The following is a 15,426-nucleotide window of genomic DNA, read 5'->3' as shown; positions in this document are numbered from 1 at the left end:
CATTCGTTAAGTTAAACTTTAGAGATAAGAATTTCTGTGTTGCTAGTTAGGGGAGGTTTAGACTCAATGGAGGCGATTTGTAATTCAGATTTATATAGGATATCTACTCCTCCGCTTTTCTTAGAGTTACGGTCCAGTCTCAGGATGCTATAACCAGGGGGAATAACTGTAGTACCCTGTATGGTTGGTTTGAGCCATGTTTCAGAGAGGCAGAGGATGTCAAATGAATGTACATCCATGAGAGCATGTAGGTGAGCAACTTTATTATTTATGCTTCGAATATTGAGATGGGCTATAAGGAGAGAGTTGGAGGGTCTGCTGACCAGGTGTGCATTAGCAGAATTTAGGAAGAGGACTTGTATTGCCAGAGTGAGTATTAATCCTTTACGTGTTCGGTTCTGGGTTTTTTTTTTGTTCTAGGGCTGTAGTATGTGATGTGAGTGAGCCTATGAAATTTGGACGATAAATACTTTGGTGGATAGGACGTGTAATTGTGGCTATGAGGGATGATGAATGTTGGTGTGGAGGTTTGTTTCATGGGGTTATGAAAGTGTAGGTGATTGAGGTGTTCGTAGGAAGTAAGTATATAGGGTATAGCTAAAATAGGTAGAAGTGATAGGAGTAAAGGTTTAAAGTGTACATAGGTAGTGTTAGGTGACATTGTAAAGTGTAGTGTGTAGGTAAGTATACAGGGGATTGGTGTTGATAGAGATTAAATGGTGGGAGGTAGGCTATAGCAGTTTAAGGGGTTGTTGAAAGGTATCGGTCAAAGCGTACAAAAACATATCCACAGCATTGGATATACCATGGAGACAGTCATCAAAAATTGGCAAAAATATAGGTTCATAGGTTCATAAATTAGTACTAGGCTAATTGCCCTTGCAAGCCATTTTAGGCCTAGTCAATTATCCCTTGTGAGACTCAAACCCTGTACCTTGTGTTTGTAAGGCAAACGCCTTAACCATTACACCACCCTCCCAACCCTGGGAGGGACAACAGTGATGAACTGGACATCCCTCCAAAACTGATGAAAAGACGAGACGAAAACTGGTCAGGGAGGCTGCCAAAAGACCTTCAGCAACAATGAAGGAGCTGCAGGAATTTCTGGCTAGTACTGGTTGTGTATGACATGTGATGACAATCTCCCATATTCTCCATATGTCTGGGCTATAGGGTAGGGTTGCAAGACAGAAGCCTTAGAAAGACATCCGCAGGTACACAGGTAGGTACTAGGCTATCTGCCCGAGGGCATTTATAAGCCTAGCCAGAGTGTGTTGGCTTTCAAGCCTCATTGATTAATTAACTGATCCTCTGTCAAGCAGAGCCAATGAAGTGATCCCAGGGGTGTATTTTCTGTTACACATCCACTCGTCAAGGTTGCTCTTGACGAGTGTTAGTAAGGGGCTCTGACTGATGTAATTTGAAATTTTGTTCCAAAGCATGGGGAGTCTCTGTGACAGGAATCTATCCCTCCAGCATGTTCTACTTATTGTTGTGGTGAGGTTTAGCTCACTAGAGCGTATGGCTCGCAGTGACTTGGATTTCTTTAGGTGGAGCATGTCCATTAATTCTGAGTTGGACATGGCTCTGTAAGTCATGCAGAGATCACCTGTGAGTAAGCGATATGCCACTGAGTACAGCCGAAGTTCTCAATCGGGCTGCATAGGACATGTTTGAGACAAGTAATCCTCTTGGTGAGGTACTTTTGTGGTCTTTCCAGCTGTTGGAAGTGTCTTGTGAGGTACATCCCAAATGGGGCATTGTACTCTATGATAGGTCTAATGAGTGACAAGTAAAGGGGCACTATAACCTCTATTTCTAGATGCAAACCCTTTAGTAATTAGATGGGCTACACAGAAGGATTTCCTATCTACTTTGTCAATATGATTGTCAGAGGAGAGATTACCATCTACCTGGGTCCCCAGATCTTTTATTACCTCTTCTGTATTAAGGGGGTTGCCACCGTGGTAATTCGTGGGCATTTTGTTTTACCCAAACAGGATGACTATGCATTTTTTTGGCATTTAGCTTGAGGCCATGACTTTGACACCAGACGTCCATCTCAGTAAGGCCCTTTTGGTGGATGTCCATGTCAGCCAGAGTCAATTATGGCTCCCAGTTTGCAGACATCGGTGAACTTGGTTAGCCATAGTCTTCCTATGTTTGCCTGTACTTCTGAGAAGTATATGCCAAAACAGTAGGGGTCCCAGGACCGTGCCTTATGGGACTACCACTTGTGACTGGTTTAGAGTCAGACCTGGAGCCCGCTATTCTTACCGCGTGAGTTCTGTCTGTAAGCCAGTTGGCAACCCATCTTGTGACATAGGGGTTTATGTTCAGGCTGGTGAGTTTTTCTGTAATACCCAAGTGGGGAATGGTGTCGAAAGCCTTGGTGAGGTCAATGTAGGCTGTGTGAACCACCTTTCCCTCATCTATGGCCTTGGTGACTGTCTCAAAGAAGTCAACCAGGTTTAGTAGGCATGATCTGCCCTTAACAAAACCAAACTGGGTCGGGTCAAGTGATTGGAGGTTCCCAATGTCTTTGTTAATGAGTTCCATGATGATGTGCTCCATAGCCTTGCAGACCAGGCTAGTCAGGCTTACGGGGCAATAGTTACCAGGATCAGCTGTAGCCCCTCCTTTGTGGAGAGGAATAACCATTGCTGTGCGCCATTCTATGGGCATGTAGCCTGTGGAGACGCTGAGGTTGAACAGCGTGTTTAGGTGGGGGGTTAAGTTTGTTCTGTAGTTCGTGCAAAACGCAGCCTGGGACACCATCTGGTCCCATTTATGCTGTGTTTTTGGCTTTTGAAAGGTCTGTTTTCATCTGTACGCCTGTGATTTTTGGGACACTATACTTTTCCGGTACTGTTGTGGGCCCTTTTGGAGGTGAGAGGGGGGTGAAGTTTGCACTGAATCTATCTGCCAGGATGTTGGCAATATCAGTAGGTTCAGTATATTTTGTGCTATTTTGCACTAGTTCACTGCATATCTGCGAGTTGCCACTTAGATTCTTAACATAGCTAAAGAAGGCTTTGTGGTTATCTTTTGAATCCTTGGCTAATTTTCTTTCGAAGTTAGCTTTGGATGATTTCATGAGGGAACTCAGTTTCTTACTGATACTGATCAGGGATGTCTTTCCTTCTTGGGATTTGCTTTTTTTTTCTGAACTAGTTTCCTCCTTTTGTTGTATAACCTGTTTATGGCAGGGGTCCACCAGACTGGTTTCCTTCTCTTAGAGGAGCGAGTCTTGGTTTTGCTAGGGATGGCATAATCCATGCATCCTTGTAGGTGCTCATACAGTGCATTTGTAAAGGTTTCTGCATCTTGGACACGGTTATCCTTTAGCATAGGGGCTGTGAAACTTACCACCTCTGTCTTAAGTAAGGTGAAGTTTGCTTTAGAAATGTTTTTTACTGTGGGTTTCTTAGTTGGGGGTGGTAGTGGAGTGTGGACATCCAGAGTGATTAGTTTATGGTCTGATCTAACCAGTGATGGGTTGACCTCCGGTGTGGAACACCTGTCGCCCATGTTGGTGATGACCAGGTCAAATATGTTTTCACCTCTGGTAGGGGAGTTTACCAGCTGATCCAGGGTGTTTGAGTTGAGGAACTCCAGGAAGTGCTGGGCATGGGAATTTGTACTCTAGTAGTTTTCCCAGTGAATGGTAGGGTAATTGATATTGCCCAATATCAGGGTGTTTGGTAGGACCTTCATGTTTTCCGGTGTCTCCAGAAAGGAGGAGTGGTGGTCCTGGGTCATGGAGGGTGATCTGTAACAGGCCACAATTTGCATTGCAGATTTCCCTGATGTTAGTTGCACATGGATGATCTCAGAGGTGGTATGCTGCGCCACTAACCTGGAGATGTAGGTATCCTTTTGTGTTTTGGTACGTGTTCTGTGGCCGAAACATGTGGTACGAGTTGTAGCCCGGTAGTACTGGGGTGCTCTCTGGAGTCTTGAACCAGGTTTCAGTTACTGCACAGATGTCGACATTCTTCATACCGAGGAGTGCTTCGAGCGTGTGTATTTTGAGATTTAAACTCCTGGCGTTGAGTAGCATAACCCTTAGTTTTTTGTTAATTGTGCTGTTTATGGAGGTGGGTTTGACTTTTGAGCCTTGCCTAAAAAAGGCACTATGGGGCCAGCAAGAGCCTTGGCCAGTATTTGAAAGCCTAGGGGTGACAGGTGCAAGCAGTCTCTTGCGAAGCAACGCAGCTAGTCGAGCATGTCATCCCAGGCTGACAGACACTGGACCCCCTTTGAATGACACCAGAAGCTTAGCCAATTGTTAAAATTGATCATTTTTTCTTTATACTGAGATATAATTCTTGATGAAGGCAGGATGCTACTCAGGGTCAGGGTCATACCAGCCTGGGCTACATGATCAGAGAGCTCTTCCATGTCTCTTTTCATGTAGTCCAGGGAAGTACGTCTCAGGTCATTCACACCAACATGAACAATGACAGAGTCATATTTGTACTTGTTCTGGAGTGACCTGAGTGCTTGTGTTATGTGGCGGATTCTGGCCTAGCTAAAATTTGCAAAACAACACAAGTCTCCCAAAATCATGTGGGAAAATGTGTTATGGTCTAATGAGACCAAGGTTGAACTTTTGGACCACAATTCCAAAAGGTAGGTTTGGTGCAAAAACACTTTGCATCACCAAAAGCACACCATCCCCACTATGAAACATGGTGGCGGCAGTATCATACTTTGGGGTTGCTTTTCTTCAGCTGGAACTGGGGCTTTATTCAAGGTGGAGGGAATTAGGAACAGTTCCAAATACCAGTCACTTTTGGCCCAAAACCTTCAAGAGTCTGCTAAAAAGCTGAAGATAGAGGAATTTCATCTTTCAACACGACAATGACCCCAAGCATACATCAAAATCAACAAAAGGATGGCTTCACCAGAAGAAAATTAAAGTTTTAGAATGACCCAGCCACACTCCAGACATAAATCCAATAGAAAATCTGTGGGGTCATCTGAAGAGGGCTGTGCACAAGAGATGTCCTCGGAAGCTGACAGATTTGAAGCACTTTTGCAAGGAAGAGTGGACAAATATTGCCAAGTTAAGATGTGCCATGCTGATAAACTCCTACCCAAGAAGACTGAATGCTGTAATTAAATCAAAAGGTGCTTCAACACAGTTTTAGTTTAAGGGTGTGCATACTTATGCAACCAGCTTATTGTACATTTTTTATATTTTTCCCTCAACAGATTTGTTTGTTCTTCAATAGAGTTGTAAAGGTTATAGGTCACATTAAAGGTGGGAAAAGTTTTGAAATTATTTATTGTGGTCTCTTTTTTATATCACAAAAACCTGGCATTTTAACAGGGGTGTGTAAACTTTATATATCCACTGTAGACACGCACATATATATATATATATATATATATATATATATATATATATAAATGAGAGAGAGAGATGGGTCTACTCGAGATTACTGAAATCTCAGCGACAGACATTCAAAAACAGTGAGCCTAGAAGCACAACATTTCACATAAGCAAAACTTCACAATACTGACGTCTGAATGCCAGACAGTAAAAGCTGAGCGGAACATGAAATCCACTCACGTGCAATAGTGCGATCTCGGAGTTGGTATCTTTAAGTAGTATGGGGGTTGGGGGGGCAGGCCTGCACTAGGTGGTGCAGAAGGGTATAGCCCCCCTGCAAAAATGTTAAAAGTTAATTTATGTTAAGTTTGTTATCCTTGTTTGTTATGAATATTCAAGTTGGTGCTATTGAGACCATCATGAATATTTAGTGTTAAGTTTTCAGGGTTTAAGTTTATGTTGGTGGGGAGGGTCTGGATGAGGGGAAGTGGGTAATTTGTATTGGAATGTTTATGTTTCTTCTTAGTATGGTGTTCCTGTCTGTTCTTCTGGACACATTGCAAGGGGTTAAGTCGGGATTTCATGTTGTCGGTGTGTATTATGTCTGGTAAATCAGGCGTCGGGTTTTTGAGATTTTGATATTCTGGGCTCGATGTTTTGAATGTCTGTCTACTGAAATTTCATTAATCTCAAGTAAGTGATAGTTTGGGGAGATGACAGGGAGAGTTGGCATAATGGTTAAGGTCTTCACCTCCCATGCACAAGGTACAAGGTTCGATCCTGATCTCCTACTAATGCCCGTTTGGAGTTTGCATGTTCTCCCTGTGTCTCCGTGGGGTTTCTCCCATGTCCAAAAAACATGAGTGTTTCAAACTCACCAATGAACGGAGCTGTTGGCAGCAGCACCAACTCCACATGGTGCCCTATGGGGGAAGAGCTGTACAAACCAACTGCTTTGGCCATCTACTGTGGTGCGCAGTATCCTCAAGATAGGAGAAGATGGATCACAGACTGCCCGCTGTGGCAGAGCTAGCCACTTGACAGTGTAAAATATGGCTCTAGGTGATAAGGTCATGTTGACTATCGCCACAAATGGGCATGGGTAGTTACCGGTGATAAGTGGATTGAGGACCTGGCCTACTCTGACCACGCCAGGGATCTTTGCTAATGGTGGGAGGGGTATAAGTGCCCCTATTGGCCAGTGTGTGCCCACCATAAAACCCAGCAGCCCTGAGTCAATAAACTGCTACCTGGCTGGTGTCTAGTTGCCAGCATGGGTTACCTGGGATAGCTCTGTTGAGTGAATGCTGGACATAAAACTAACCTTCCAAACATGAAACTGAGAATTGCTATGCTTAATGTAGGTTCACAGGACACAGCTTGGAAGTGGATGACATGATAATATGGAGGAGGCTGGACATCCTATGTATCCAAGAGATAAGATGGAATGGCAGTGCAGCAAAGCCACTTGTCTTGGGATCCAGACTCTACTACTCAGGTTGGGGACAGGCTAGAAATGGTGTAGGAATTACGGTAAGAGAGAGGCTTCAGAGGGCAGTGAGAGATATCATCAGAATTAATGACAGACTCATGGTAATCAGACTCCAGTGTAATGAATACATATACTTTAAAACATATACCCATATAAATGTATTATGCATATAATTATCTTACCTAAAACATGTACCCATATAAATGTATTATGTATACATACACTTATTTACCTAAAACATATACCCACATAAATGTATTATTTATAAATATACTTACCTTACTCAAAACATATACCCATTTAAATGTATTATATATATATATATATATATATATATATATATATATATATATATATATATACACACACCTTACCTATAACGTATACCCACATAAATGTATTATGTATAGATATACTTACCTTACCTGAAACATATACCCATAAAAATGTATTATGTATACATTTGCTTATTTGCCTAAAATGTATACTCATATAAATGCATTATGCATACATATACGTATTTACCTGAAAGATATACCCATAGAAATGTATTTATTTATCCATGCAAAATCTAAAGGTAATGCTACTAAATGCTAGAAGTCTAAACCTCAAAATGCACTCTCTCGAGGCACTCCTAAAAATGGAGAACATCGATATCTGTGCAGTATCAGAGACCTGTTTCAAGGCTCCAGAGAGCAACCCTGCGATACCAGCCTAAAACTCTTACCACGTTTTTCGGCCACCAAACCAGGACCGAAACACTAAAGGTGGAGGAGTGTCCATATTCATCAAGGATATTCACAACACCAGGCTAGTTGCCCAACACAATGCATCTGAAATTCTCCAGGTGCAACTAACACTAGGTAATACTGCAATCCAAATTGTAGCTTGCTACAGATCCCCCACCATGTTCCAAGATTCTCACTACACCTTTCTAAACATACTGGAAAATATTAAGATACAACAAAATGCCCTAATACTGGGTGATTTTAACTACCCTGCCATTAACTGGGAAAACTACTCATGTACCAACACCTTTACCCAACGGTTCTTGGAATTCATGAATTCCAATGCCCTGGATCAACTAGTCAATAGTCCCACCAGGCTCTCCAGTATCCTGGACCTGGTCATTACCAACATGGGAAATTGATGCTCCACACCTATGGTCACCCCTTCGTTGGTCAGGTCTGACCATAAGCTAATCAGCCTTGACATCCACATCCCACCCTCCAGTAAGGAAACCTCTGTAAAAAAAACTTCTCCAAAGCCAACTTCATGCTACTCAAGTCAGAATTGACAAACTTCATAACACCCATGCAGACGGGAACTGAAAGTTCGACTGCTGAATCTTACACTAAGGCACTGTACGAGCACATCCACTCATGCATGAATCATGCCATCCCCAACAGAACCAAGATGCTCTCCTCCAAAAAAAGGAAGCCAATCTGGTGGTCCCTTGTCATAAACTTTACATCAAAAGGAAGACACTGTTGTAGAAAAGAGAAAAATCTCAGGATGCAAAATCCCTTACCAGCCGCAGTAAGAAGCGGAGATCCCTTATAAAATCCTCCAAAGGTAGTTACGAAAATAAAATTGCCAAAGATTCCAAAAACAACCACAGGGCATTCTATAGCTATGTCAAGAATCTAAATGGCAATGCTCAGATCTGCTCTGAGCTACAACAGAATGGCATTAAATATACTGATCCCAAGGATATTGCCAATATCCTTGCAGATTGGTTCAGTGCAAACTTCACCCCCCCTCACCCCCTAAAGGGCCCATCTCAATACCGAAAGATTGCCAAATTCCGGTAACAATGGCCACACAGGTAAAAAAAAAACACACTCTCCAAAGCTAAGAATACAGCATCCATGGGACCAGACGACATCCCAGGCTGTGTACTACATGAACTACAAAATGAACTGGCACCTCACTTTAAGTGTCATGTTTAATCATAGCCTCACCTTAGGCTTCATGCCCACTGAGTGGCACCCAGCTACAGTTATCCTATTCCACAAGGGGGAATACACCTTGGATCCCAGAAATCATCTCCCCATCAGTCTGATGAGCCTGATCTGCAAGGCCATGGAACGTATTATCATGGAACTTATAAACAAAGACATTGGCAAACTTCAAACACTGGACCCCACGCGGTTTGGATTCGTGAAGGGCTAATTTTGTCTCCTGAACCTGACTGACTTCTTCAAATCAGTCTCCAGAGCCGTGGACAAGGGTAAGGTGGTCCACACAGCCTATCTGGACCTTGCCAAGGCCTTCGACACCATCCCCCACTCTGGAATCACAGATAAACTTACTAAGCTGAGCATAAATCCCTACGTCACTCGATGGGTTGCCAACTGGCTTACTGACAGAACCCACACTGTAAAAGTAGCCAACTCCAAATCCAGCTCCAGACAAGTGGAGTACCTCATGGTTCAGTCCTGGGACCTCTCTTGTTTGGCATCTACTTCTCTGAAGTACAGGCCAGCACTAAGGGACTCCGGCTAACAAAGTTTGCAGATGACTGCAAACTGGGAGCCATTAATGAATCCCCAAATTATGTGGATATTCTACAAAAGGGCCTTACAGACAAAGATGATTGGTGCCAGAGCCATGGGCTCAAGCTCAATGCCAAGAAATGTATAGTTAGCCCCTTTGGGAAAAAACAAGTACCCGTGAATTACCATATAGGTGGCAATACACTAAACACAGTGTGATAAGAGACTTGGGGACACGGGTGGACAGTGGTCTCAGGTTCGATAACCACATCGCCATAACAGTCAGGAAAGCCTTCTATGTGGCACACCTCATCTCCAAGGGCTTTTCATCCAGAAAAAAAAAGAGGTCATTGTCCCACTGTACCCATCTCTCATTAGACCCATTATAGAATACAATGCTCCATTTGGTATGCATCTCTCTGCGGCCTTTCCAGTTGTTGCAGATGTTTTGAAATACCTCCCTAGAAGAATCACAGGCCTAAAGCAGATGCCCTATGCTGACCATCTAAAAAAACTCCACCTATACTGTGTTGCATATAGTCTACTAAGAAGCAATCTCCGCTTAACATACAAGGCCATGTCAAACCCAGAGCTGGTGGACATGCTACACTTAAAAGATATCCCAATCCCTCAGAGACGCATGCTTCAGGGATCTAAACCTTGTCATCACAATGAACAAAACATGCTGGAGGGATAGGTTCCCGATACGGAGACTCCACAGACTCTCGAATAGACTGCCCATATATGTCAAGCACAGCGCCTCTTTGGCTCTCTTTAAAAAGAAACCTTGATGATTGGATGGGAGACAGAAAATTCACCCCGGGGATCATGTCAGTTGCCCTGCTAGACAGGGGTCCAGGGAAGTAAATACTGTGGGAAGAAATAGCCAGGGAATTGTTATGGCTAGGCTTGTATAGGCCCTAGGGCCGATAACTTAGTACCAACCTATGAACCTATGTATACATATACTTATCTTACCTGAAAGATATACCCATATAAATGTATTATGTACACATAATTTACCTAAAACATATACCCATATGAATGTATTATATATACACATACTTATCTTACCTAAAACATATACTCATATCAATGTATTATGTGCACATATACTTATCTTACCTAAAACACATACCATATCAATGTATTATGTATACATATACTTACCTTCCCTAAAACATATACCCATATACATGTAATGCGTATACATATACTTATCTTACCTAAAACATATACCCATATCAATGTATACATATACTTATCTTACCTAAAATGATCAAATTAACAAAACACTGATGGAGCTAATGTCAAAAATATCAGCACACTTTGGCACATGCATGCAAGTTTTAAAACATGTTACACCCCTTACTAATTTTTTATTCCAACTCCAAGATCCCACAATCCCCAGGGAAAGGGCATACTCCTCAATCCCAGGTACTATCAGTCTCACACATGTGTCAACCATCTCATTTTCCATCCAAGATGTGTTGACAAAATAGAAATAAGTTTTAGGGAGTTTCATTGAAGTGCCCACTATAGACATATACATTTGAAGAGGAGGATAACAGATATGAGGGATAGCTATCTGAAATGCAAGACTGGATACTGTGTCCCAACATTTTGAAAATTAAGATAAGATTCTGCAAAAGAACAGTAAATTCTGAAAGTGGCTGTTGCATCCTTAAAATGTTTTACCCCCCCCCCAACACATATATACTAACTCTGAGATCACAGCACCTCAGAGAAGGTGATAAACCATTTAAGCTGTTCCCAATATCATGCTTATGGCCCTCGAAGTTTCATCAGCACCCAGGGGTACTCAGTTTTAATCCAAATGAAGTAAAGACAATGATTTCCACATCATGTGGTCCACTCTTATAACAGATTTTCAGATGGAATATACACCTCAGCGAGGCTATACCACACACGCCATGGCTTGATATGAGCTAGTGCCAACAGCATGCCAATTGTCAAAGCACTCCCATTCATATTAATATATACCACACACAACAACTCTCAATAAATAAGAAAATGGGGCAAGAAAGTTTTAACTGGTTTGTACTTACAAGTAACTCCACTCCAAAAAGAATGCCACAATCTGGCTTTGATTTGCCTTTGAAGCGCACTATCCCTGCTACTTTTTCATTAGAGGATGAACTTGTCTGCACCCTCACGCTGCTTCCCACTTCAAGGGAACTCAGCTTTGTCAATTTCTCCTCATCCAAGAAAAGCTCCAGACGCTCTTCTAAGTTGGTAATTGCCTCTAACAGGCCAACAAACTTGTCCTTCACAATTTTCATTTGTGCTAATGTTTTAACTTCAACCTTCAGCACGTCCTCAGTATCAAGGACTTTGCACCAACACGACTTCTGACTTGGACTGCCATGATCCTTGTAGAGGCACAAAAGAGTTCCTTTTCCAAGTTTCACATTCCCATCAAGCTTATCAGCAAACACAAAGTCCTTGGTCAAGATATAAGTATCCTGGCCCCCTTTGGCTCTTTGCGGGTCGGCCATAGTGAGGTAAAGCTAATACCCTTCAAACACTGCTCCACACTGATGCAGGAACAAGAATTTGGTTTTATGTCTGCTCAGCATCTCAGTGACCTAGAAAACAAAAACCAAGTACGCAAGTTAAGGAAATCTAGTTTCTCGCCTTTCAATGACCATTAATATGCCATCAACAATCATTTAAATCCATTTAATACTTTACTGAATAAAGTATGTACCAAGTAACTCATGTCATTCCCATTCAAATCAACAGATACCCTTAACCTTTCACTAGTAAACATTGTCTGCAAAGATTTGTTTTTTAATGCTAGCTCTCCTTATCCCAGCAATAAATCTGTGGGTTGCAGCATTAAAATGGAGTCTGTTCTAGGTGTCCTACTATAAGAAACACTACTAGACAACAATTCTGGCATTCTGATTACAATACATAACACAGACATACCATATTCCAACTGTAACAGCTGGATGGGACAACGACATAAGCATACTTTGAATTACAACTGTTAGAAATGGGACAATACTGCTCTATTCCATGGCAGTTATAGTATACATTTCCAATGTCCCCAAAGAACTCTGCTGGATTGAAAGCCATCCCAGCTGGGATAAAAGCTAGAAAAAACATGGTTTAGGTGTGCTGAATTGCAGCCTCCCTTAGGCTGTGTTATACTCATCACAACACACAAATGTAGTTTATTATTCCTCCTCCACAGATGGAGTTCAGCCTTGGTTTTCTCATGAAGCACAGCCCCAAGTAACAGTTAAACATGGACCCCTACTGATACTCTCCTAATGGGGGCTCATCATTGTGCCAGAGGTGTGGGCTGAATCAACACCTTAAGGAGATAACACTGACTCACTGATCTTGGGGGGAATTGTTAAAAAAGCATTTAATTCATTTATAGTGTCAGCCAGCATAATGCAGCAGATGTGCACATAGGGTGGGTCAAAAGGGTACAGTTGCCCCAGTTGTTGCAAGATGTTAGCTGGTGTGATTGGAAGATGATGAGTTCTGCATTACAGGCACTCAGTACAGAATACCAATAGTACATTAGCAGTTATGGTTGAAGATGTATAGTACATTATATAGAAAGCTGCTTGACATACATGTAGCAAGCAGCTTGTTACATGTTTTTAAACAACAGCGAGGGTTTTATCTGCTCCGAAGTATAAGAGGAATTTTTTTGCCCCCCCTAACTGCAACGAAATGTGCAAGTAATTATGTCGGTATTAAGTGTAAATGTGTCTGGGCCTGGCCCTGTGGTGCAAAGGGATACAGCTCAACTGTGATGATCCACAATCTGACTCCCCTCAACGTTTAAGTTGGGGGGGGGATAGGATCCTCTTACATTGGGAGCAATAAAAAAGTAAACTCCTTACTGTTTAAAAAAAGTGGTAGCTTAGCTAGTACTGGAGCATCGCATGAAGAAGTATGGTCACGGAGTGTAGGGCTGTGGAAGAGCATACAAAGAAGAGCAATTTCTCTGGCAGAAACTGGGGAAATTCCTTTGTGCCCTTCAGGGCTGGGAGGTAGGGTGCTTGTTGGTAATATCCTTTGTAGAAGTGAAGGATGTCCAATTTGGTCAGCCCACTGCAAACTCCCGATCCACTGTTTAGCAAAGCATCCACAGGGAGGTAGGGCCAAAAGGAAAATCATGAACCATCCCTCATATCTACCTTAATTATGATCCATCTTGGCCAACTCTTGCCCTTGGTGATAAGAGAATTAATTAGTCTATTGTGTAAGAAGTAACTGATGACAAGCAAAACGTGGGAGCAAATAGTGAAAATGTGCAAAAAGTGTGTCCCTGAGTGGTAAAGAGCTGAAGTGATGGATGCGTGTGTGTGTGTGTGTGTGTGTGTGTGTGTGTGTGTGTGTGTGTGTGTATACGTACGTGTGTATGTATGAGAGAAACTGTGAGACATTGTGTGTGCGCATGCGTGCATGTGAGTGGGTGTCTGTATGTATGTATATGTATATATATATATATATATATATATATATAAAAAGAGAGAGACTAAGACTGTGCATGTGCGACAGACAGCATATGCAGGACAGTGTGTGCATGCATGAAGTTAGTGCATGGGCAAAAGACAGCATGTACATGACAGAGTGCAGGTCTATATTATATGAAAAAAGTTCATATAAGCGAATGCTCTAATGAGGGAAACTCACAGACATCGAGGTGCGTGTTGTGGGATCGCAGTACAGTGAAGACTGGAGTTTTTGCCCTTTCCTCACTGTAGTGCGATCTTGGAGTTGGAATATATATTTCACAGGGGGTGCAGCCCCCACAATATTTTCGGTGTGCGGGATTTTCGCTCATTGATCGCTCGCTTATATGAACTTTTGCTCATATAATACAGACCCAGAGTGCACATGCGCATGAGAGAGAGAGAATGTGTGTGTGTATGTGAGAGTGAGTGTGTGTATGTGAGAGAGAGCGAGCTGTGTATAGAGAGAGAGAGAGAGAGCGAGCTGTGTATAGAGAGAGAGAGAGAGCGAGCTGTGTATAGAGAGAGAGAGAGAGAGCGAGCTGTGTATAGAGAGAGAGAGAGAGAGAGAGAGCGAGCTGTGTATGTGAGAGAGAGCGAGCGTGTGTATGTGAGAGAGAGAGAGCGCGTGCGTATGTGAGAGAGAGAGAGCGCGTGTGTATGTGAGAGAGAGAGAGAGAGAGAGCGTGAGCGTGTGTATGTGAGAAAGAGAGAGAGAGCCATGTGAGAGAGAGAGAGAGCCACGTGAGAGAGAGAGAGAGAGAGAGAGAGAGAGAGAGAGAGAGAGAGTGTGTGTGTGTGTGTGAGAGAGAGAGAGAGAGAGAGAGAGAGTGAGTGTGTGTGTGTGTGTGTGTGTGTGAGAGAGAGAGAGAGAGAGAGAGAGAGAGAGAGAGAGAGTGTGTGTATGTGTGAGAGAGAGAGAGCGAGCGTGTGTATGTGAGAGAGCGAGCGTGTGTATGTGAGAGAGCGAGCGTGTGTATGTGAGAGCGAGAGCGAGCGTGTGTATGTGAGAGCGAGTGTGTGTATGTGAGAGCGAGTGTGTGTATGTGAGAGAGAGCGAGCGTGTGTATGTGAGAGAGAGAGAGAGCGTGTGTATGTGAGAGAGAGAGAGAGAGAGCGAGCGTGTGTATGTGAGAGAGAGAGAGAGAGCAAGAGTCTGTATGTGAGAGTGTGAGAGAGAGTGAGCATGTAAGTGTGTGAGAGAGCAAGCAAGTGTGAGAGAGCGAGAGTCTGAGTGAGTGTCTGTGAGAGAGAGCGAGTGTGTGTGTGTGTGAGAGAGAGAGAGAGAGAGAGAGCGCGAGTGTGTGTGTGAGAGAGAGAGAGCGAGCGAGTGTATATGTGAGAGAGTGAGCGTGTATATGCGTGTGAGAGCGAGCGTGTGTATGCATGTGAGAGAGTGAGCATGTGTATGCCTGTGAGAGAGCGAGCGTGTGTGTATGCATGTGAGAGAGCGAGCGTGTGTGTGTGTGTATATGCATGTAAGAGAGCAAGCGCGTGTGTGTATGTGTGTGAGAGAGCAAGCAGTATGCGCAGGGAGAGCGAAGCTGCCAGGAGTGTGAGAGCGAGTGCCAGGAGTATGTGTGTGTGTGG

The 15,426-nt window shown here is 43.1% G+C and overlaps 1 protein-coding gene across 1 annotated transcript in view; it reads right to left on the bottom strand.

Annotated features, from left to right (window-relative positions):
• LOC122790731 (ubiquitin carboxyl-terminal hydrolase CYLD-like) overlaps positions 1-15,426 on the bottom strand; it is an 855,039-nt gene that overhangs the window by 752,602 nt on the left and 87,011 nt on the right. The window contains exon 2 of the mRNA XM_044058312.1: positions 11,401-11,940. Coding sequence (XP_043914247.1) covers positions 11,401-11,850 — 450 coding nt within the window. The 5' untranslated portion in view covers positions 11,851-11,940. The remainder of the gene's footprint in view (positions 1-11,400; positions 11,941-15,426) is intronic.

This window comes from Protopterus annectens, chromosome 16.part0 (genome assembly GCF_019279795.1).
Source record: "Protopterus annectens isolate FY-2018-M chromosome 16.part0, PAN1.0, whole genome shotgun sequence".
NCBI lineage: Eukaryota > Metazoa > Chordata > Ceratodontiformes > Protopteridae > Protopterus > Protopterus annectens.
This window is presented reverse-complemented; position numbering and strand designations above follow the sequence as displayed.